Source organism: Paramisgurnus dabryanus, chromosome 16 (genome assembly GCF_030506205.2).
Source record: "Paramisgurnus dabryanus chromosome 16, PD_genome_1.1, whole genome shotgun sequence".
Taxonomy (NCBI): domain Eukaryota; kingdom Metazoa; phylum Chordata; class Actinopteri; order Cypriniformes; family Cobitidae; genus Paramisgurnus; species Paramisgurnus dabryanus.
This window is the reverse complement of record NC_133352.1, coordinates 7,231,448-7,257,790: the sequence shown is the minus strand read 5'-3', so window position 1 is coordinate 7,257,790 and position 26,343 is coordinate 7,231,448. Positions and strand designations below refer to the sequence as shown.

General features: G+C 37.8%; 1 protein-coding gene across 1 annotated transcript in view; it reads right to left on the bottom strand.

Moving 5' to 3' along the window:
* The window catches only part of mgat4b (alpha-1,3-mannosyl-glycoprotein 4-beta-N-acetylglucosaminyltransferase B), a 146,594-nt gene extending 120,361 nt beyond the window's left edge, over nt 1–26,233 (bottom strand). Inside the window, exon 1 of the mRNA XM_065268096.2 lies at nt 25,984–26,233. Coding sequence (XP_065124168.1) covers nt 25,984–26,080 — 97 coding nt within the window. The 5' untranslated portion in view covers nt 26,081–26,233. The remainder of the gene's footprint in view (nt 1–25,983) is intronic.
* Between the last annotated feature and the right edge of the window lie 110 nt (nt 26,234–26,343).

Here is a 26,343-nt window from a genome sequence, read left to right as displayed (position 1 = left end):
GTGGGTTGTGATCCGTACGGATCAACTGCGATCGGTCACACCACTAGTATGCATGCATTATTAAAACACACCAGCAGATATATGTACGCCTTCTGTATTTTCATTTTACTTCCTTAAATTCAAATTCAACTATTTGCATGGCTACTTCCACATTATATCGATGTGGTTTAGTCTTTTACAGTAACATCTGTATGCACACTTGCAGTACATGTAGGCGTGTATTCGTGAGATGTCAGATTTGATGATTGTTGGTGATTGTTAACATAAGCCTAACATAAGAAAAATATACAAATGCTAAACGTTCCCTGTTTGGTTCAAATATTACCTATACTTTGATGTACTAGTCAGCTGGGCACAAACTAAAGCAGGGTTAATTGTAACAGATGTTTAAGATAGTAACAGAGGGCCGAGCAGGTTGTGGTTGTGCCCAGCTCTGCCCAATTTTATGGCTTTAATCAGATTTAATCCTCAAATGTTATACAGCACGGTTGGCTGATCATTTTGCTGTTTCACATATAGCTAGTTGCATACAATATGCTATCCAAAAACATATTACAATTGTGTTCGTGTTTGTGTTTGTGAAGAAGATACGGTTACGTGTGACTACAGTCTTCTCAGACCACTTCAAGTTGAGTTTAAACGTTGAAAACTCAAAAAGGATATCAAATGTGTGAATATAACATATCGAAAACACTGAATGCTCACAGTTGACAGAAATGAAGTGATGTGAATGCACAAAGTGGTCCAATCACATAAGGTCAAAAATGAAAAACAATATTGATTTTGCTAACAACAGAAGTGGGAGGTTTTGGGGCGCACAGTGCTGCGCCCCAAGGATGATCTGAAACAAGCCAATTAGAGCTAAAGTTAATATAAGGTTTTTCTTGGTGGTTGCTATTGTTCAGGAATGGTTAGTAAGTGCTTTCACACATAACTTTAACACTTAGGGTTGGAGGTTTGTTCAAACATGGGCAATAGTAAAGAATAACACGCACCAAAGATCTTTGTGATGCTATAGTTGCGAGCATATATGACTGTGAGAATGTGTCTGCAAGGATTTACACTTCAGCATTTACCTGCTCAGCGTTGCAACATGTATAACTGCTGACGTATAAATTTATGGGTCTGGGTTGCATTATTCATAAACTATACATTCCCATTTTCAGCACAGCACAAAGTCTGCAGCACACAAAGCTCTATTGTGTCGCATAAACCTGTCAGTTTAAGCCCACAACAAATGACAGCCATTCAACAAAGCCCTCAGGGACCAATCCAAACGCACCTTTACGCAGAGAGACCAATCAAAACTCAACGTTTACTGACAGAGGTCAGTTCAGCCGATTGAATGTGTCTGGATGAGTGATGGGTAACAGCTCAACTCACACAGGTTAGAGGAAAAAGGAAACTGTAAATATTGCTTTCATCAATCAGTCACATAAGTACTAAAGGTAAAAGTGGTCAAATTTTATTTTTATTGTAATATATTTTTCCTATGTTATAATAATTAAGCAATGCATAAGTTGATATCACAACATTGCTCTGTTTGAACAGAAAGAAACCCCATTGGCACCGCTGCTCCATTTTTTTTTGATTTGTTATCTGACAACGACACCAAGGTAACCTCTAAAATGTGCATTCAAAATTGATTGACAGGTCTGTCTCAACGAAAATTAACCTACCGCCAGCCACACAATGTCGCAAGCGCTCTTGGCAAACGGGGTTGGAAAAGGATACACACACGCAAAATAGTTCAGCTTTTCGGGTCGTCTCGTGTCTGTTCTGCAAAAACACATTTTAAAGGGGACATTTCACAAGAATTCTTTTTAGATGTCAAATAAATCTTTCATATCCCCAGAGTACATATGTGAAGTTTTAGCTCAAAATACCATAAAGATAATTTATTATAACATGTTAAAATTGCCAATTTGTAAATGTGATGTCAGTGCCATGGTTGGATAGTGCAGATTAAGGGGCAGTATTATCCCCTTCTGACATCACAAGGGGAACCAAATTTCAAGAGCTTTTTTACATGCTTGCAGAGAATGGTTTACCAAAACCAAGTTACTGGGTTGATCTTTTTCACACTTTCTAGGTTGATAGAAGCACTGGGGACCCAATTATAGCACTTAAACATGCATAAAGTCAGATTTTCATGATATGTCCCCTTTAAAATCGAGACCCAATGCAGCTATTATTATAGCCGAGGCACACTTGAAACTTTTAGACCCGAACCCGCTTTGAGTCGGACCTCAATTTTCCGATCTAAGTGGACCTGTAAAGTACCTGTAGTTTAGGACGGGACAATATTTTGTCCATCCAGTTTGAAAACAATCAATATTTATGCAATTCCGTTTGGTGACGCTAGCGTTGCAAAAATAATACACTTCATCTTTCAGCATAGTCTAGCATGCAAAACTAAGAATGCAGAATGTTTGCATAATGCACAAACGGACACACTTTCACAGTACACAGAAAAAGAAACAGCACTGCGTGTGTGAAATATTGATGAAGGTGTTAAGTAGTAAAAGGAGGAGGTAAATGATAAAGGCTGACAGAGACAGATAGGCAGAGTGATTGAGGGAAACAATGAATGGCTGGATGAACGAACGGACAGCGGGTTAAGAGGCTCTAATAAAGGGAATGAGATGCTGAGATGAGCTGGAGCCAGATGAGGTTAAAGTTCAACTGAATGGCAGTTTGTCAGATTGGCAGAGCTGAAAAAACTTGACCCAGAGATTGACCTAGAGTACATCAGGGTCGATGAAGTGCTGCTGCGGTAACAATGCCGAATGAGTCCAAATCTAACACCTTCCCTCCATCTGTGTGTGCATGAGCGAGTGAGGCTGTCAGCTTCAAAGAACAAAGTAATTACTGACTTACACGCTTATATTATTAAAGTCTAAATGTGTCCAGAATACACATACACAGATCAAAAGTAAATACATTTATTTATTAAATCTTGTAAAAAATGTAGTAAAATATACACAGTGCATTTGCACTGTATAAGAAAATCAAGAAAATAAAAAGTACATTTTAAATGTAAAACATAATATATTTTAGTATAGCATAGCATAGCATAGCATTATATATATATATATATATATATATATATATATATATATATATATATATATATATATATGTTTAATATACCACTATACTATATTAATTATACAACTATAAACAAAAAAAGATATGCGTTTTGGCCTATACACAACAACAGCTTTTGGGGGCCTGATAACGCAACATTTTTGAAAAGTGCACGTAAACAATAAAAACACGAATTTGTGAAAACAGTGACGTTATGCGAATAAGTATTACAAGGTGTGACACCACCAACTATTGGCCTTGCATGCATTGCATTATACAGGGTTTTAATCATTTTCACAGACCTGTGTAAAGAGATTATTTTAAAACCTTGTCAACCTTTCATAAAGATGCCTAGTTATGTAATTCAATTTTACAGATGAATTAAATGTCTAAATGGGTTTACTAGAAATATAAAAAGCCACATTTTGACTTGTGTTTATCTGTGAACTTGTCGAACAAAACGTGTAAGCGTCATAAACTTTTGACCATGCGGCAGGCGATGCGGCAATCCCTGCGGCAGGCGATGCGGCAATCCCTGCGGCAGGCGATGCGGCAATCCCTGCGGCAGGCGATGCGGCAATCCCTGCGGCAGGCGATGCGGCAATCCCTGCGGCAGGCGATGCGGCAATCCCTGCGGCAGGCGATGCGGCAATCCCTGCGGCAGGCGATGCGGCAATCCCTGCGGCAGGCGATGCGGCAATCCCTGCGGCAGGCGATGCGGCAATCCCTGCGGCAGGCGATGCGGCAATCCCTGCGGCAGGCGATGCGGCAATCCCTGCGGCAGGCGATGCGGCAATCCCTGCGGCAGGCGATGCGGCAGGCGATGCGGCAATCCCTGCGGCAGGCGATGCGGCAATCCCAGCGGCAGGCGATGCGGCAATCCCTGCGGCACGCGATGCGGCACGCGATGTGAGAATAGTAATAGAGAGCTACCCAGCTTTACAGGAACAGTCTTGCTTCTCAGTGTTGTGATTCTTGGTATTGATCAGCAGGTGATGCAGTACTTTCAGTTTTATGACCTGTAGGCTATAAATTCCACCTTCATTTTGTTTACAGTACTTCACTTAAATGTCACTTTTACATCCTGAATTCATACCTCGAATGCATATTGCAGACATTCTGTCTGCTTTCATCTGAAATGAACACGGCAGTTTAATAATGTGTTAAATTTAACAAGTTGTTTATCCAGAAATTGTTATTTCACAATAATCATTTCTAGTTCATGGGAGTGCTTTGGCTCATGAGGAGGCGGGTCTTTGCGAAAGGTCAATTGATAAAGACTGATGATTCTCTGAGGGAGGAGATCTATACAGAGTCGCGTGAGGCGCTTGCCAACATGTGTGCATGTGCAGTAGCTGAAATGACCTTGAAAAAAGGTGTTTGTGACCTTAAGTAACATAGTTATAGTACAGATGATGTCAGGTTTAAATGTTGGTCAGAAATACGTTGTTTATTTGTGATTTTAGAGATATCTGTCTTACCCCATTCAAGTAGATAGAGGTGTTGCAGACATGGCTTCCCTAAAGGGACTTTGGTTTTATTGGATTTTGCAAAGCCAATAAGAACAATTTGTTTACAAATCACTCTGAATGGTTCTTGGGTCAACAACTCACTGACTCATTAAACAGAGAATAAATGATCTTGGTTAACAACTCATTTCTCCCTTTCACACATACAGTCTTTCCTGGTAAATTGCAGTTAACAGATCATGTGTGAACAGAACATTTGTATTATATCACTTCTGTCAATTAACCAGTAAGAGAGGTTGAGAGATTACCAAAAATGTACTGGTGAGCGCTGTGTGTGAACGGAGAATAAGGATTACCGGCATTAAAACAAACGAAGTCAGAACGTGCTGACAACTTTGGGCCAATCAAAACGTTTTGATACAAATGATGCGTCCACATCTCTTTACCAAAGTTGTTTAAAACAGCTTGCAATCTATTTGCTAAATGCCAACGTTCTTAGCACAACCTCTGTGAAGACTAATGTGTAAACATTACTGCTGTTCAAGACACAGATTGCGACTCTTCAAACTGTACTGAACTGGGGAAGTCAACTAAAATAATGTTTGGTAACGAGCATCCACGCGATTGTCAGCATATGCCACAGATGTGAAAATAAAGTATAAAGTCATACAACCCTGAGCTCGCCGCTTGACAGTTTTAGAGGTAACTTCTGCTTTCTCACAGAATTTATCTGTATTTTGGTACTGATGTCTGAATGATGTCTTACTGTTAAAAGAGGGAACGTTACTGCATGTGTGAACAGCACATTTTTGGATGTACTGGTATAGACATTCTGGTAAATTCATGCTAATTTATCGAAATTACTGTGAGAAAAAGGCTACTGACTCACTGATGTGAAAACTAAAATGAGTTAATAGTATGAAATATGCTTGCAGAAAGTAAAATGAAACATACTGAAAATATGTTTACGAGTTTGACATTTAACAGATTGTTTAACACACAAACAACAACACAGAGTGAGTTTAAAACAAATTACAAAAACTTAAAGTAGTCAGAGGATTTAACCGTAATTGCAAATTATACTAAAGTTCTGCATTTCTGTTTATATGAGATGAATCAAGGTAAACACATGACATCATGGTAAAATAAACACCCTTATAAACAAAACTAAATTAAATAAACAGCAGTATGTTCTTCCATATGACTTCACTGCAACATTACAGAAACACAATTCATGATCTAATAATGTCAGATTTAATTGTCGGAAGGAAATGTTGTTTTATTGTGACCTTACCCAGGGTTTTAAACTGATTGGACTTGGTCTTTTATGAATGAAATATCTGCCTTGAGGTAAGTTTACTTAACTTTGATTTATTTGAAGATGACCCGAGTAAAATCATGTTGGTTTTAAAGTACAAAAAGTAAAAAATGATTATATAAAATGTATTTAATTGGAAATATGAAAGGAAAAATAAACAGAGTATAAAACACTGTCTGAAGGTACAGATTATGCCAAGATATTAGGCATACCTTATTTTTAAATGTGAAGCAAACTGTATAATTCAATTGTCTTGCCCCAAGATTAAAAAAAGCAATTTTTTTAAATAAATGTTAAAATAAGTTTTCAGAATATAATATTGTCCTGAAGTATTACAGGGAAAGTTAAGCCTAAAAGTAACAACTTGTAAAGCACCAAATGTGAGTAAAAATTGTCACTGGTGACGAGTAAATTGTGTCAATGGCCAGTTGACGCGTGACATTTTTATTAATTCTACACACAACGCTAACAGGTGTTTTTGACTTCAGACCAAAGGGTGATGATGATGACATCAAGGTAGGGAAAATGAGTCTTACGAACTGCTCTTGCTCTTCAAAACTACAGTTTGATGCAATAATCCTCAGCACCGATACTGTTGGAAGTCGAACTCGAACTTAAATGACGATAAATTAGAGACGGGCTTGCATGTGAATATAGAGACATGTGAGGAGGATGAGGTGAAATAGGAATAGATGTAAAAAAAAAAAATGACTGAGAGAAGGCATAGATCATTCATAAAAAATAATTTAATGTTGATATAAGTTTGAAGTTGAAAATATGTTTAGGTTAAGATTAATTTAAGATTAGTTAAATATATGTTATTACATAGTACCTTATTGCATAGTGTTACTTAAATATGTTTAGTTGTGTAGATGTAGCTTGAAAAACTGTTTTATGGTCAATAAAGAATATTTATGGCTGGTCAATTTTCTTAAGTCACCGACCATTGGCCCTAAGTGTAAGTGATTAATGTTGTGTGATATTATATTCCTGCCTCATGGCATTAACTGAACGGGTGAATAAGATGGGAAAACATTTGCTCTCTGAAGCAGCTATGAGCAGATGTACATGATAGATAATGATTTTTAAAAACATAATAAAGTTAGGTTCAGTGTAGAGTACTGTGGCAAGTGTGCAGACTTTGATGCTGATAGGTGTGTGTGTGTGTGTGTGTGTGTGTGTGTGTGTGTGTGTGTGTGTGTGTGTGTGTGTGTGTGTGTGTGTGTGTGCGTGTGCGTGTGCGTGTGCGTGTGCGCGTGCGCGTGCGCGTGCGCGTGCGTGTGCGTAATGAACATCCAGATGCTTAAGTGATCAAAGTGATAGACACAGAAAAGATTTTATGTTTGTGAAAAGATTTTATGAATGCATATAATTATAGAGATACTAAAAATACTTTTTAAAGACTTTATTAATTATTCATATTTTTTGCCTGAACAAAAAGGTTTTGGGCGAAAAACATTTACAGCTTTCGAATAAAAAAATCGAAACAAGTGACATGCAAATACATAATGAGAGAGCTTTTCTCAGAGACCCTTATTTCTTTATTAGGACCATTTATAGTATGTGACTGATTTTTAATAACTGTAAGAGCAAAGCAAAAGTGTATTTAATCACATTAACTACTGCATGTTCAATAATCGTTTCACACACAAACTGTCTTGAACTGTACTTAAAATCTACTATAGGATTTTTATTTCATTTTTAAACACCACAAGATTGAAAAAATGTCACATTAGCATGATGTAAATAGAAACATATACTGTAGCTGTATTACTGAGCTGTGGCTACCAGACCAATAATCTGGATATATACATAAAATATTTGAAGTCCTTTGTACAAAAGGCCAGATTCCCTTGCTTCCACTAAAGCACACAAGAGATGCTCTTTGAAACATCATGCAAAGTTAATATGGACTCTATAGGTCGGTCATGTGGTGATTTGTATGGTATAGACAGAGGCGGTTACTGTATGTGTTTACAATGAGGGTCTGTTCAGGGAAAAGCAAACATTTATCCAAACTGAACTTGCATATTAATATTAATCTGCAGTAAAGCAGAGCCCCATGAATGAATATATTGTGCTTTAAATGTAAAACTAGATTTGACTTTTCTGAAGGAAACAGCGATATTTGAACTTCTCTCCTCTTAATCCCTTACAGTATAAAATTACAAGCTTTACTAACATCACCATCTAAAGTAACAATTAAATTATGAGTACTTCATTTAGGATTTCTGGACTCCAACGTCTAATAAAAAGTAACATTATTACTTTTGCTTAATATTAATTATTTCAAATAAGTTCTTGTGTGCAGTTTTATACTAACTGTACTACAGCTGGTACACCTGCACTGAACAGTTCTTACTATTTTAGGATCTTGTGATTAATGGTGTTAAAATCTCAAAGTAATACATTATTCTGACATCTATTTTGCCTTCTGGTGGGATTTCATTCTGATTCTTCTAATAACTGTACATGCGACTTTTAAGAGACACACCAAACAAGAGAAACTAAAAAGGATCTCACAACCTAAGCCCCAGTGAGAGTGAACTGAGATTCCTGACTAGAAAATAGGCGGCTTTCAAACACAGGGACGTCTTTGTTTCTGTGATGATACCGATACACCTACCCGAGTGAATCAATTTGAAGGATGCAGAGTTGAGAGATGCTTATCGACAAGAAGCCAATCACATTGCTAGATAGAACGCCAAATATAAACAGGCACTAAATCAGGCCAATGAGAAAGAGATACACATCATAATGAATTATATTAACTGTAACTAACACTGTATCAAAATTTGTATTCCATCCATTCTAAAGAGCACTGATGCATCAAGAAAACAGTTTAGCATTTTTTAAATCATACATGAGACCATCTCTGATCCAAAGTATTTGCCCAATAACACAACACTTTTGCTAATATACCTGACAAATAGAGGCAAATAAACTATTTCCAGTGGGTATTCAAAATTGCACATCAGTGTGAGTGTGTGTGCAGTATTTTTAAAGGACACCTATTATCTGATTCATGATTTTACATTTCCTTTGGTGTGTAAGTATATAAAATACAAATCCAGGTTCCTATGCATTCAGGCATTGATAAATTTAAAGGGTACCTATTGTCCAATTCACGATTTCCTTTGGTGTATAAGTGTGTATTTGTACATAATAAAGACATGCAAAAGGTACAAACCCCGAAGTAAATAATGACGTGAGTTATCGTCTCCAATGTTAATCTCTTTTCTTGGACTACAACAAACACACAGATTGTAGGTATCAGTTTACTTCATGAGATTGGTGATGTAGTAAAGACCGACATTATCATAATTCCTCCCGCTTGGACTCACAGCCTGTAAGTTAACTCCTGTTAGCATTGCATTGTGAGCGAATCTTTCAAACATGGTAAGGAGTGTCACATTTCTAGGTATTCAGACCAATCACAATGTACAGATTAGCTGGCCAATCAGGGACACAGAGCTTTTCAAATCTGTGTGTTTCAGGAAGAGAGTGAAATCTGGAGTTGGTATGTGGAAAAATGTACGATATGTGGAAAATAACGTGTTTTTTTAACCATAAACCACGCAAACCCATTGTATTATACCAAATACACAAAATAAAAATAAAATTTTAGCAATGAAATAGGTGCACTTTAATATTACTCATAACATTTTATGCAAAAAAGCTGAAAGCAGAAGGATCCCAAAAAGGGTTTCCTAAACATTTCCGTCTTGGTTCAAAGTGTCTTACTTACCAGTAGGGCTGGAATTTTTATAATCAACTAATCGGGTGATTTTTTTTGGATTAATCGACTAATTGAATAAAAACTTAAAGGACAAGTTCGGTATTTTAGACTTAAAGCCCTGTTTTCAGATTGTTTATGGTGAAATAGAACGGTTTTGACTGAAATTTCGACATTTGCGGCTGCCCTGAGAATTTTCGGGTGTTTGTTGTTTCATCTCCCACCTCTACAATGGGTTTAATGGTGCACTGGAACAATCCTTCCTAAAATGCATTAAACTTTAATTTACAAAGACGTGAAACTCACCGAGTGGTCAGGGGTGTTCACCGATATGCTCACACAAAAATCGCTGCAAAAGATGCTTTCCAACAGCTGTTTTAACATTCGTTGTAAACTTGTGGACCTATTTTTCCAAACGCCTCACACCCGTACATTCTTCCGCTTAGAGCTTGAATAATAGACACTCCAGCCCAGGTGGTGGCGCTAATCCGCCTTTGCCAATTGCAAGAATAGAAACAAAGTTCCCGGCGCGGAGTAATACCGTACCTCACAGGACATCTAATACAAGTCAATGGAGTTGACAAAAACTAAGATAAAACCTGTTGGAATGCGTCTTTTGCAGCGATTTTTGTGTGAGCATAACAGTGAACACCCCTGACCACTCGGTGAGTTTCACGTCTTTGTAAATTAAAGTTTAATATATTACCCATTTAGATTTTTCACTTATTATAGCTAAATAAGGCACTAAATTAAGTACCATTTTAAAAGTGCAAAAGCCGCAGACACTACTACAGAGCTTTACTAATATAATACTTAGATTTTTACATTTTAAAACTAAAATTAAAAACAACTTTGAGCAGCTTTTAAACAGTAAAACATTTTTAAATGACAAAAAATATCAATAAACCAAATTAACGGAGTCTTCAGGGATGGAAATCTTGGCACAGAATAATAAACTAATTTTAATTGTTAACTTTAAACCTTGATGAGAATGAACATTATTTGTTATTAACAAAATAAATAAAAAACAAAATTGATACACACGCGTTGTTACAGTAATAAAAACTTGGAATTCCCCCTTTACTTCAAAATGGATGTTTTTTACTATTTTTATGAAAACCAGCATTCGTTTGCTCTTTTGCTTCTGTCATTGTCCTGTCAGGTTGCCAGATCTGCGTAACAAAACCAGCCCAATGGCCACTCAAAATTAGCATCCCAATGACTCTTCACAGCCAATGTTGAGAATAAAGCAATATGGCCAACTGTCCAATATAACCCAAATGTAATTACAGTTAATCACAGAGAAACTGAAAATTGGTGAAACTACCGTGGAAAATGTCATCTTGTAATGTCAAGAGCTCGAATATATGTTATTCAAACTGTACACCTACAAAAAATATGTGGTAGGTGGTGTCAAATACATGTAAAAAAGTTCAACTGGACTGAAGCAACCTGATAAACTTCTTTTAAGACGCTATGTGTTATGGACAGCCTAGGCTAATTGTTATTTGACAAACAACCCTTTGACTTGTGAAAAGTATTTTCAAATGAATGCATTTTCTTTACAAATAAAGAGTTGGTTAAATATACGGGGGTGGGGGACTGGGGGTCTTATATTCAGGATAATACTGTAAATAAACATTTATTATGCATATTTATAAATAAATACCCTTTTAAAAGTACTAACATTTGCACATTTATATTTACAAGACATATGCACAGCACCAAAGTGTTACGTCTGGTTTAATGATTGGTCATTTTTCTGTCTGCTTTAGTGTCATTTAATTGAAAACAGCACATTTAAGGAATAAGAAAGATGTATCAGCCAATAAAAAAGATTTACTGGCTGATGCCAATAATAAAAAAACTAATATTGGCCAATGCAATATAGCGGTCTATTACTAATACCGTAGAAATACTACAGATGAATAGTTTAATAGCATAAATGCAAGCTGTCCACTTCTCATTTATAAGACCATTCTGTTAAATACACAAAAATCAAACAGAACAATGCAGCGTTTCTAATGTAAACGTCACAGTGAATAGTAAGTAATATTGTAGAAGTAATATTGTGGTAATTCACTTAGGAGAGGTCGTAAGCTCTTTCAGCAGAGACGGATATAACCATCGCCCTTCACATGACAGCGAGACGTCACCAATCTCACACAACACCATTATCCTCCGTATCCTTCCGCCTCACTGCTGCATAATGAAATAGTTTCATTTCAACACCTCCAGCCCTGAGGTCAAGGAGAAATAAAGGTTTTCCTTAATGTCTAGCTGTTCCTGCTCTCAGGTCTGGACTGCAAACCCTACGGCTGCCTGAGTGGGGCCGGACTGACAAGGAGAGAATGATACGAGTACACAAGGAATACAGAAAGATCACATCCAGCAGAGAGACGCATACATAATCAATGTCTGTCCTGAGAAGGGAAATGAGGTAAAGAGATGAGGCTGATAGAGAGATTTACCTGAGGGTGAAAGAGATAAATGCACAGCATAATGGAGAGAGAGAGAGAGGGCAGGTATTCCCATTGATTGATTCCTCTGCATCTTGTGAAGCTGGTTTATTGTGATAAATGAAAGCCAAAATGGGAGCGAGAGAGAGATAATGGCTTGATCAGTGATGAAAGGTTACAAGAAAAATCTACAAAGAAGTGCATTGTGGGTCCAGAAGCATGAACACGCATATAGTGTTGTTGTTTTGGTGTCAAGAAGATACTCTGCTGGATCACGGTCATACAGAATACACATCAAGGTCCAACTATGATGATAGAGATACAGAAGAACGATATCAATGTCTCGCAGAAAATTATTTTAGGGTCCCTCAACTTTATTGCAGAATGAGCTCTTGTAAATCCACTACAGCAGGTTTTATGTTCATAGTCAAAAACCTGGCTTACGAGACTACATTTGATTTATAGAGCACAACTGCACCATGAATAATTTCCTTAGTGACAAAAATGACCAGAAATAAAAATTTAGCAAGACTAGTTCATAAAAACTACACTGTAAAAAATGTCAAATCAATATATTTTTACGCTACATTATTTTTAATGCATTTGGCAGAGCCTTTTATCCAAAGTGACTTGCAGTACATTAACCCCTACAGACCTGATTTTTCAGGGTTTTAATCAGTGTGCCTTATTTTGATTGGTTGATCAGCATTTTTATTGCTTTGAACGACAAAACATGTGATCTCCATTCCAGTGGATGCAGGGTCTGAAGGGGTTAAAAAGGTATAATTATTTTGTATCAGTATGTGTTTTCCCTGGGATTAAACCCATGACCACTGACTTAGGAGCATGTTACTTTAACTTAACAAATTAAGTTAAACAATTTCAACTTGTTTTAATGAGTTATGTCAACTAATCACAAGTCAAAACTTAATATAGTACGTTAAATTGACTTGCAAAACCAAGTTGTTTTAACTTGCCACACTGCATTATAAGCTAATCGGTATGACCACCAAGACGATCTGGACAAATAAGCACTAAGGGGACGTGTACACCAAAGCGTTTAAGCGTGGTTGAAAACGGCAGACGGACACCGGCAACGAAGTGTTGCTATGATACTTCTGTTTTGCTTATCAGTCGTTAAACGATTCACCGGTTGGTTATTGTGATGTTTGTCCTACCCCTCCTCCACTATGATTGGAAGGCCGAGTGAGAAGTGGCATTGACGAGCTGAGCGTTCACTCAAAGTTGCACATCTTTCAACACTGGGCGTTCAGCGCTGAGCGAAGAAAAAAAAACGCATAGCCAGCTCCTGCCGTTTTTGAAAAGCATGGCGCTTTGATTGGAACTACTGAAAACATACACTGAACGCCGGCGTAAACACCTTAGTGTACACAACTGGTGACTTCTTTTTCAAGAGTGCACGATGCAAAGCTCATCAAAATATGAATTTAGCCAATAATGTGTGTGGCTCGTTATGTGAACCTACATCAGGGTTTCCCGCAGCACTTTGCAGTTCAGGCGGCCCGCCTTAGCTGGGAAAATCCTACCGCCTTAACTAGGTCGTCCAAAAAAAAAAAAACCCACTGGTGTACACGACCCCTAATGCTAGCTTGTTTTGATGAATCAATAACTGATAGTTACCAGTGGTCTTCACATTTGGTGCCTAAGTTTCATCTGATTAATTTAAACAGATGAGAAAAGCTTAGATTTGCAGAGGTTTTCATTTTACTCAATACCTGGTTATCTATGTAAATGAGCTTTTTAATAATACAAAACATTTTCTTGGTTACATTCAACTATACTTTTAATGGTTGTTGTTCCACCTTAATTATCATAATTTGCTAAATACAGTATGGGTTAACTTTTTAGTTTGCAGTCTCTAAACCACCAGCAGTATACTATCGGTCACCATCTCAGACTGCGGGTGTAAAACCACAGCAAGTTAGTCTCTTACTTTAGTGTAGACATTTCAGTTTGGCTTTGTATTTTGGTATGAAGTGGAAATGAAACGCATTGTCATTTGTGTGAGTGTTTGTTAGGGTATGTGATATACTTAACGTGTGGGCGAGCAGCCCAGAATTCATTTAAAACGCATCCGAGCTTACACTTCTTCACCCCCCCAACAAACCCTCATATGGATCTGCGCCCGCTCAACTGTCAGAAGAGGAAATGCTGGAGCAGCAGATGGCTGCCCGGGTGTCATGAAACAGAAGTAAATGAGGCCTGTGAATGTGACAACTGAGAGAATCGGTGAACAGAGAGAGAAATAATGAAGAATTAACAAGAGCCGAGCACATGTTCATCAACATCTACAGTAATGCATATCATTCATTGGGTTATTTCCGCAAATTTCTACATACATTATGAGGCGGTTTCCCTGACAGGGTTTAGACTGATCCAGGACTAGGCCATTAGTACATTTAAGTAGTTTTTACAAACAAACCATACAAAATACAACCCTGATTTGCATCTTGAGACAAAACATGATATATGTTAAGATATGTCAGTACAAGGGGTTTTTAAATTAAGGCAGCTCATGCATTTTAGTCTGGGACTAGGATAAGCCCTGTCTGGGACACCGCCCTGTAAATGTTAGAAATGCATTGCGAAGTATGTAGTACTGAACTGTAGAATTAGACTTTTTTTGTGTTTTTCCTCATTTCTGTGTTCAGGATTATTTGGACAAGGCTAAAGCCGCAGCTCAATTATGCACCAGAGTCACCGAGCACGACCCTAACACAATCGCAAGCATCCATTCAGGTTGTAGTGGTAATTGAAAATTGAGAGAGACGGCAGCTTTCCTGCGAGTGGTTATAGTTTTTAGCGCCGAAAGTACATTGCTAGAAAAAAATCATTTTAAATATGAACCCCAGCTGTCACAGCTTTTGGTTGCAACTTTTTGCAAGGATTGTTGTTTGACAAATTCAACATCTAATTCACGATTGACACTACGGCAAGCAGCAGGTGTCCAACTTGACGGCTCCGTCTTCGACTCCTCCCTTGACTGAAAGCGACAATCCTTACTGATTGGTCTTCGCAGCGGCGCATGAACTCGAACACAACTATTTGCTGCGATCTTTTCCCAGACGCCGCCCACCTGCCATAACCTATGACCGGAAGTAAAGAGAGATCATTTCGAGGAGGAGATTTGCATTTTTGGTTCAAGATTATAAGGGTACATGAATAAAAACAAAAATAATGAAGCTGAAGATAAATAATTTGTGAAAAATACCACAAAATAACTTAGTTTTTCATTTTAATTTCATTGTGACTTTAACTAATTGTTAACAAATACAACCTTATTGTAAAGTGTTAGGCTATATAAAAATATTTAACCAACATTCACATTCCTTCTCTGTCTCACCAGACTCTCTGCCGTGGACATTGACCTAAAACTTTGACTATACAACATTTTGAAATATTAATTTTGTTATTGCATACCATGTCTGAACATTTGCAGCATTTTACAGTAATGCTGCAAATGTTCACAAATGGTATGCAATAACAAAATGTTTCATTTCCAATTCATACCAAAATACAGTATTATTTTTAGATAACAAAATATCAAATACAAATCCAGGTTCCTATGCCTTCAGGCATTGATAAATTTAAAGGTTACCTATTGTCCAATTCACGATTTCCTTTGGTTTATAAGTGTGTATTAGTACATGTTAATGATATGCAAAAGGTACAAACCCCAAAGTAAACAATGACGCGAGTTATCGTCAATGTAAATCTCTTTTCTTGGACTTAAAACAAAAACACAGAGTTTGTTGTAGGCAACAGTTTACTTCCTGGATTGGTGATGTAGACAAGACCGACATTATCATAATTCCTCCCGCTTGGACTCACAGCCTGTATATAAACTCCTGTTAGCTTTGCATTGTGAGCGAATCACATTCCGGCTGACGTCAGAGATATTCAGACCAATCATGACGTACGGATTAGCTGGCCAATCAGGGACACAGCGCTTTTAAATCAGTGAGTTTGTACAAAATCCGGGTGTTTCAGAAGGGGAGTGAAGTCTGGAGCTATAAAAATGTACGATATGTGGAAAATAATGTGTTTTTAACCATAAACCACACAAATACATTGTATTATACCAAATACACAAAATAACGTTGTTTTTAGCAATGAAATGGGGCACTTTAATTATATGCTGTATAGCATTATTTATGGCATAATTTGATAATTATATTTTAGTATGATAATTCAATATGAAAAATAAAAACAGTATTCTGTACAATTGGACAGTTTCTACTGTAAGTAAGACAGAATAAAGCAGAAAGATAATTTCAGCAGTCTTGAGTCTGAAGGATTTACAGAAGATCATTCTTCATCCAATGAGCGAGTCTATAGTCCCTTTCACACATACAGTCTTTACTGGTAATTTACTGGTAAATTGCAGTTAACATGTCATGTGTGAACAGAACCTTTCCGGTAAATCAGTGCTCCCAATTTACCAGTAAGACAGGTTGTAAGATTAACGGTAATTTGCCGGTAAGCGCTGTGTGTGAACGAAAAATATAGCATTACCGGCATTTAGATGACGTCAGACCGCGCTGACAGATCGGGCGGGCCAATCAGAAAGTTTTTTATACAGGTGACGCGGTTTCCCCCAGACTGTTTACAGACGTTTCCACACACATGTTGCTTAAAAGTCGAGCACACCTGAAGTTAACATCCACATTTCTTCACCAAAGTTGTTTAAAACAGCTTACCATCTAATTGCCAAATTGCCGACGTCCTTAGCACACCATCTGTGAAGCCTAATGTGCAAACGCGCAGGTTCCGTTTGACGCCGCCTAACGCAATGTTGTTTGGTCACGAGCAACTTCGCGACCGTTTGCCACAGATGTGAAAACAACAAAATACAGACCGTGGATATTAAGTCATAACCCGCCGTTTACAAATACGACACGGACGGAGCTCGCCGGCCGCGCGCCACAGGTAACTTCCGCTTTCTCTCCGAATTTACCGGTATTTTGATACTGATGTGTGAATGATGTCTTACTGGTAAAAAGACGGAATGTCACTGCATGTGTGAACAGCACATTTTTGTATTTACTGGTAAATTCATTCTGGTAAATTCATGGTAATTTACCAGAATTACTGTGTGAAAGAGGCTTATATCTCAGTTTCAGGGCCGGGTTTTGTAGATGTCAGGGCTCGTATCAAAGGTCTGGGGCTCTAATGGGCTATGACAGAAAAATTGAGAGCGAACTCTAAAAGGTTCACAGGAGCAATGGCTTATGGGAAAATCTGTCCTTCTCGGCTTCAGTGAACTCCGGGTAAACATGACCTCTCCTGACAGACCTCAAGTATGAAACGCGAGCAAACAAATGAAAAGAGAGAAATGCAAGAAAAACTCACAAGCAAGCATAATGGCCTCTATGAAAGGTTAAACTGGAGGCTGAATCAAACACAAACATTCAGTGAGAAAACATTTAAATGTGTTTGACACTACACAGTCTACAACTGAAATAACACACCTCTATAGAAACAAGTGAGATATTGAATGCCTCTCTGGTGACACACAACAAATACAAACACCATCTCAATATAATGGCAACATACTGTACAGTCAGCCAAACTCAACCGGGCCTGATGGAGGCACCCACAGAGAAATGGAGGTGAAGATGTTGAAACAGAAAAGGTTTGGATAAGATAGAGGTAGAGAAGTAGGACACAGAAAGTTAAACTTTACAGAGTATCCCTACAGTAACCAATCAGAGAGAGAGAAAGAACGTAACACGAGCATGAGAAAGCACATGAGATGTCACATGCATTAGGCACATGGCCTTTTCCAGTCACATGCTGTTCCCTTGATAACTAACTAGCAACTACAAATGTAACACACACACACAGACACTTTAGCTAACCCTTTGAATGGTGACATGCTTTCTATTGCTCTTATGTTAAAATATTAAGACTAACTCTCATAATAGAACAAATCAGATCCAGCAGACCCTTCAATTCAAAGAGATTTACTGTGAATACAAGACAAACATGTATTTTGTATTAGTATGTATGTTATCTGGGAAACAAACCCATGACTCTTGGGCTGATAACACAATGGTCTACCAAAAAACAACATACAAACACTACAATACAAACTATATTTCTTATAGAAGCTAGAATAGTGCCTTCCCCGATTAAACCAGTCAGAGGTGAGAAGTTTAGGTAGGTGTGAAAAAACATGGACTCTTTTTCACACATACAGAGCCTTCAACTGATGTTTTGTCAGATTTTGTTAAGTTCTGAATAAATTATCATTGGTCTACATTGGCGTCTCATCTAAATTCTGTCCATCGCAATGCTCTGTATGTGCGAAATCTCCTTCTTACCGTCACACAGGACTAAGTATATACCCTACAAAGTACACACACACACACACACACACACACACACACACACACACACACACACACAGACAGAGAGAGACAAAAAGACAAAAAGACAGACACACAGACAAACAAGACAGAGAGATAGATATTAATGGATATTGATCCATTACTCTGAACTACAACCACAACCAATGAATCTGTCCCAGAACGGCTACAAACCTCTTTATGCAAGTATGAGTATGAGTACAAGTACGAGTGAATGAGTGAGTGAGTATGATTGACTGAGTGAGTATGATTGACTGAGTGAGTATGAGTGACTGAGTGAGTATGAGTGACTGAGTGAGTATGAGTGAGTCAGTAAGAGTGAATAAGAGTGAGAGAGTGATTATGAGTGAGTATGAATGAGTGAGTATGAGTGAGTGAGTGAGTATGAGTGAGTGAGTATGAGTGAGTGAGTATGAGTGAGTGAGTATGAGTGAGTAAGTGAGTAAGACTGAGTCAGTAAGAGTGAGTAAGAGTGAGAGAGTGATTATGAGTGAGTATGAGTATGAATGAGTGAGTATGAGTGAGTGATTATGAATGAGTATGAATGAGTGAGTATGAGTGAGTGAGTGAGTGAGTATGAGTGAGTATGAGTGGGTGAGTGAGTATGAGTGAGTGAGTGAGTGAGTATGAGTGAGTAAGTGAGTAAGAGTGAGTCAGTAAGAGTGAGTAAGAGTGAGAGAGTGATTATGAGTGAGTATGAGTATGAATGAGTGAGTATGAGTGAGTGAGTGAGTATGAGTGAGTGAGTGAGTATGAGTGAGTATGAGTGAGTGAGTGAGTATGAGTGAGTAAGTGAGTATGAGTGAGTCAGTAAGAGTGAGTAAGAGTGAGAGAGTGATTATGAGTGAGTATGAGTATGAATGAGTGAGTATGAGTGAGTGATTATGAATGAGTATGAATGAGTGAGTATGAGTGAGTGAGTACGAGTGTGATGGAGTGCTTTTTGACAATAGTGTCCCCACCACTATACTGGAGTGTTAGGACCCACACAGACCACAGGAGTGTGACAAGACACTTAATCTACAAGACGAGACACGAGATTGAATTAAATTTTTTAAGAAATCCTCAATGATAAAATAAATTAATGGGAAACTTAAATCACATTATGTTGATATGTTTTAACTAATCTTGTACTGCCCCTAACAATTATTTTGCTAATTGATAATGAAGTATTTTGATATTTTTGGCAATAAAAATAGACCCAAGTTAGCAATAACCAAAGCTGGTGAGTGAGTACGAGTAAGTGAGTACAAGTAGGTGAGTAAGAGTGAGTATTGGTAAGTATGAGTGAGTAATTGAGTGAGTATGAGTGAGTGAGTATGAGTGAGAAAGTATAAGTGAGTGAGTATTGGTAAGTATGAGTGAGTGATTGAGTGAGTATGAGTGAGTGAGTATGAGTGAGAAAGTATAAGTGAGTGAGTATTGGTAAGTATGAGTGAGTGAGTGAGTGAGTGAGTGAGTGAGTGAGTGAGTGAGTGAGTGAGTATGAGTGAGTATGAGTGAGTATGAGTGAGTATGAGTGAGGAAGTCAGTGCCGGGGGTGGGGACTTGCATAATGTAGCCTTTGGCTGAGTGCCACATCATTTAATGAGTGAAAGAGAGGAGTTCCATGAGCTGAATTAACTGAATGAATTCAATGTAAAAAACTGAGGCTAAATAAAGAAGGACAAGCCTGATCTTGCCTACAGGCACATCTCCTGATAACCACACACACACGCACGCACTTCTCTTGACACACAATATTTATAAGAGCAAACAATGTTATAGTGATTCCACTAAAACAAAACCAAATGGGTTGACCAGAAGAGGCAGATATATTAATATGTCTATAGGTTGTTGTAAGCTGCCTGAGTAAGGTCTGAAAGCCTCATTAGCAACTGTAGAAAACTGATCGGGGCTTTTACAGAATCTGTGGCCTTGGACGAATGAAATATTTAGATGCGCTTCTCAGCTGGATTGAGCTCTGGCTCTCTTTCACTTCGGAGGGAGAGATTCAAGAGGTCTATGGCCACTCCTGTACTGAATTATTCAAGTCTTTCCAAAGGTGTGCACATACACACACATCAAATCTCTATTATACAGAAGCAAATACCAATGCCGCTACAAGTTCAGCACTCTGGTTAACTATAATTTAAAGCTATGGATTAAAAAATGAATAGATTGAATGCACTTTGTTGCTTTGGGTTAAAGCATCAACAAATGCTGATGAGATCCATGAAATAAAGTAGATGTGTCAGATAAAAAAAAAACATACAAGTGCATCCCTAGGACTGGAATTAAAAATGACTGGTTTAAGGTCACAACCACTAGACATCAATTAGACATCCAGGTGCATGTTATATACATTCCCTCATTTCCCTTCTAAAAACAAGAAACTACACGGTACACAATTTTAGTAAAGCCCCACACAGGAACACACACAAACAGGTTCTGGCTGTGAACATCTAATTCTCTTTCATCATCTCTGTTTCATGCTCAGCCTCTTTTGGCTGGACTGCTGAACACTGAAAACGGAGCAGCACCCGGAGGATGTTACACAATATTATGTAACGCAATGGGACCGAACAAATTAGCATGAGTGAAAACTCAAGTCAGCGATCATGCAGAGATATGTTTCAACGTGCACTTAAAACACGGCCACATTTGACTCAATGTCAAAATAAGTGCTTGTTTTTAGTCACTTCCCTTTAACACATTAACCTTTGCTTGTGCCTCCTCAAGTCTAGGGGACAAATTGGGTTTCCGGTGCAATCCGTGTCTAACGGTTATATCTTACGGCTGAATTTTATTTTTACCAAATGACACTCAGAGAGCTACACCTCACAGGCAATTTATCTGTTGTTTATTCTTTATTTCTCAGTAGTAACTGAGAAATTGAACAGGTGTTCCTAGTAATCCTTTAGGTGAGTGTAAAAAAATAATAATGGCGGGCAACTCACAGAGACCACTGGTAATAGGGCTGCATGATAAATCGCATGCGATTGTCATGCGCATCTCATCAGTAAAGCCTGTTCCTTGATTAGTGTTACGTCCATGACAATGAAGGCGAAATTGCCCCTATTGTCAGTGAACTACGGCTTTGTGTAGTAAATGCCGCTCCATTTGAAAGCAGGTGATGCCAATTTACTTCTAATCAAGAAACCGGCTTTACTGATTAAATGCGTAGGACAATTGCATGCAATTTATCATGCACCCTAACTTGCATATATTATATATATTTAGTACATTCATAGCATTAACGTACACTGCAATTTTTAAAAGCTCCCCATAAATGCCCAAGTGCTGCACTTCTGCAACTTATACATTTTATCATATGATAACAGAGTCCAACAGGGACATTGAAACTGTAGTGTTTTGGACCTGCTGGCAGTTTAAAATTCATGCAAATCGAATAACTGTTTTAACGCCAAAATGTATCCAGTGTAAACAGATAAACAAATACACTGACTAACTAATAGATAAATTAAATAAACACAAAAAGGGTTGTGTTAGTAAAATGAAAAAGAGTATCTAAAATCTTATTGTGGACTTCAGGTTAGATAAACCATTAAAGGATGCAAATTCTTGCCAAAAGAAGACAGGCGGTGTCTCTAGTTACTCTCTATCCATTTATTTTCTCAAAAACACAAATCAATTCAAGGTTGCTTTAGATTCCTTGCCTCATCTCTGCTGGGAAGGTTCTGGGTGACTAGGGAGTATCACTGTGACACACACACACACAAGCCTGGTAATATCACCACCGGCTCAAACGGGAATGAAAGGCAATGTGATACCTCCTGGGCTTTACTCCTCTTGTGAGCAATGGAAAGAAAGAAAAGAGACCAAACAAGAACGAAATAAGGAGGGCCAGGAGGTCAAGTCAGATCTTCATCTCTCTCAGGATACAAATAATGAGGCTTTTCTCTCGCTCTTCACTGTCACAGGTAAGACATCCACCTGCACCAGACCGGACAAGACTATAATGTGTGCACTGAAGACAAAAAGCTTATCTGATTTACTTTCACTGGTGAATAACTTAAGCAAGTCATTCAAAACTAATTCAAGGCACTCTTCTTAATAAAAAAAACGCTTTAATAAATGTGCTAGTTCATAATGGAACTTAAAAATTTACCAACCATATACCAAAGAGGAAACCTTGTCTTTTAATTAGATTTTCAGCATATGCTCATTTAATAAAGGTAAATGTGACATTTTTCATAAGTCTTTGACTTGCATGTTAACATGCATTCCACCTGCTAGAAAGATATTTACCGTATATTACTATTTTACGCCAAAATTACAGAGATAGGAATTTCGGACAATATCGCCCAGCACTACTTACACAGCTTTTAAAAAACAAAACAATGTTCTGTATAAGTATTCCATATAATGTACTATATTGCAAGACTAAATCTGTATAAGTGTTTATCTTCTGTCCTTTCTAAGGATTGACAGACATGTACACTTTTGTACATCATAACCAGCATATTTAGTTACAGGCTTAAAATGATATGAGGGTAAATAAAATAGGCTGAATTTCCATTTTTGGGTGAACTATTTCCATTTGGGAATCTAGTTGTAAGACATTCCAGTGTTCTGAAAAGCACTGCAATTACGGGGGACAAATTGGGACTTTCGTGATCTTCCTCATGTTACAGTGTGTTTTACAAACGAGCCCGGACAGGTACAAGATGTTTGTTTTCATTTTTTAGAAGTGCGTGACTACACAGTGAGTCGTTTTTGTTGACAATAATCTAAAGTTAATCTAACTCACCTGAATGTGCCTTTATGAGCATCAGTTATTTATAACCTACAATCAATTCATTCCTACTATATGTAAGCTGCTAAGCAGTGATGGGTAAATATCCTAAAAAAAGAATCTATCAATAAATAAGAATGTATTAAATAAATTAACATTATATAATATAATATTACAGGTGACAAAACAGTTTAATCAAGATAATAATAATAATAAATAACCACTGTAACAAAGGCAAAAGTCTTTCTAATATAGCCTTAAAATATATTACATATTTTTTCTTTTGATTTTGAACTGAAGGCAGTTATATCTGAGATTTACACAATGATTTCTGACTGTTGTTCTGAGATTCACACAATGAATACTTGAGAAAATCTCACATACTGTACTGTGTCTATTGTAAATGTAAACCGTAAGGTCAACATTTGTGATGAGCCTATTCAGAGCTAAAAAAAGACTCAAGAGTTGAATGGTTTACGGCAGGAAGAAGGACAGCACACTCAGACAAGTAGGGCCCTATGATTTCCACGATGCATAACACACGGACTAAATCACGTAATCAAGACATGAAAATTGGATTTTTACTTTATAATGCAGATTTTGACAACTATTGTAAAAAATACATTATAACTTATTTGCGATTATCAGTTCATTGACGTGGTATAAAATTATAAAAATCTGTGGAAACATTTCACTGTTTGCGGGACGCAACATGATCACGTGATTACGTACCATCAACCAAATGCATTACTTCTGAATAACGAAAACCACGTCGAAGAGATCGTCTGAGACCACAAAGTCTTAAAAAAAAAGAGAAATTAAAATTTGAGACCCTCATTTACACTAACAGGTCTCCAGACTGCCACCAAAATTTGAGAGTGTGCCACTGAATTTTACATCCAGGGGCACGTGTGCGACCAATAAATTTGACTTTTTTTTGTGACGTGACACTGACTTTGAAACTGCACGTTGTACTTTCTGCATCTATCATCAAAGTATTTATTAGTAATACAATGGAAACTAGTAGAAATGTGAATATTTGGTTAGCATGTTGATTTACGGTGTGTGCCCCTAAATTTTCTGGTTGCGCCCTCAAAATTTTCAGTTGGGGGCTACTGTGCTTTTAAAGAAGTTCGTCTGGAGCCCTGACGAAGTTAAATGCAGAGGCTGGCTTTAATGTTTTAACTATGTCTGTTTTTATTTGTACTGTTCAATACATTTGACAGCACTTTGACAAAAAGATTCAATGTTGGATTTTACTATAAAATTCTGTAAGCATTACCCAAATATTAAAACACTACCAAAATGTATTTACCATTAATAAACTGCTGTTGCATTGTATAACAAGTTTACTGGTTACTAAACTTGGCTAAAAAATGAAAACAAAACTAAATGGAATCCAAAACAATTAACAAAAAAAAAATGGATTTCATTGGGCTCTAGACAAGAGCTTGTAGGACGTTCCAGCAAGACAAATATTATCAGCTGGAAAATAGACAGCAAACTTGGAAAGAAACGGCTCAGTTCAGCGTATAGCCACAGAACAAGTCTGTTGTTGGTCCAGTCAATTTACTGTCATATGCATGCCAATGCATAATAAAAGTTAAAAACTAAATATAATACTCTACACACTTAAATGAATATACATGTGACACTATGGACATCAGAGTAAAACATTCATCAAGCAGTAAGGCGGCAGCACATTTCCTTGCTACAGTAGATCAACACAAACATTATAGATGTATCCAAAACCTATTTCTGTTGTGCAGCTGTTAAGGCCCAAAGCTTCAGGACAATTGGGCTGATAGCCTTAATACACTTATATGACTAATCCATGGCCAAGTCTACTAGACAGACATTATAAATAAGACAGAGCGAGTCAAAACAGTGATTGTGAGAGGAACTATTTTTCACCTACCTGTCATTCACACCTGCTCCGCCTGCATTAATGTATTTAAAAACTGTGTAGTAGTTATATACACATACTATGTGTAGCTGTGAAGCCCCTGAGTTTAATTTATGAAAATTGAGTCTGCACCCAAAGGATAGGACACTGTAAATCCTTTACAGCTCACTTTCATAGATCATTTGAGTCTAACAGAAGAGCTATTTTGGAAACATGACCAAGAACTGATATTGATTATTCTCACAAAGTCATGAGCTGTCAAACATTAAGAGTCAAGCCAGACTGAATCCATCACATCTTTCAAGACTTTATCAAGTTAAGCAAGAAACCAAATGACAAGGTGTATAACTGCATTTCACACCACCATCAATGCGAACAGAATCCACTTTTAACCTAGATGAGAAAACGCGTCAACATCTTTCCAAAATGTTACAAACTAATATTACTCAGAGTCATTTGTGCACCTGACTGTAATGATTCTGCATTAAGGTTCTTTAGTTTGCAAACATAAACAAACAGTTAATGAACCTTAAGTGCATGTGGAATGACATTTAAACAAAGAGCAACATCTCAGCATAAAAGGTTTCTTTAGGCAGACATGGTTCCAAATGTATCCATCAACATCATGATTTGTTTAACATTAATATGATGTCATTCTCTTATAGGCTATCCATTAAATATCAGCAGGCCTTCTGGATAGTTTGAGGAACAGTTGAAAACAGAAGGTGTCCAAACAGACGCCAAGCAGCAAACATCTGTTTATATATTGTACAGCTCGAGAGCTTCAGCGTTGCATTAGGATGCTGGAGCGAATGCAAGTAAAGCAGTGCATTAAACACATGATGCGTGCGAGACGCGCGCAGCCTCTTTCTTACCTTTTGAATTGCTGAATGCGGTGTACCACGATAACGATATGAGCCCACATAACCCGAATAGTAAGACTGTTAGGAAGGTGCCATTTCTGAGCCTCATCTCCGGGTGCGCGCCGGTATCATGTCCGAACCGAACCGTGTGCTCGAGCGCGTCTGAGCGTCAGTGACAGCGTCGCTCATGAGAGAAGAGAGAGAAGAGGGTTTGTGTTCACCGCTACACTGCGAAAGCCCGTTTACTGGGAGATGACGGCGTTTATACGGGAGGAGGTGTGTGCGTGTTGCGCGCGGTGGCGAGCTGGACGGCGCGGGCTGGTGATGCAGTTGCGCCTCCTTGCGGTCAGATAAGAAAAACACACAGCTATT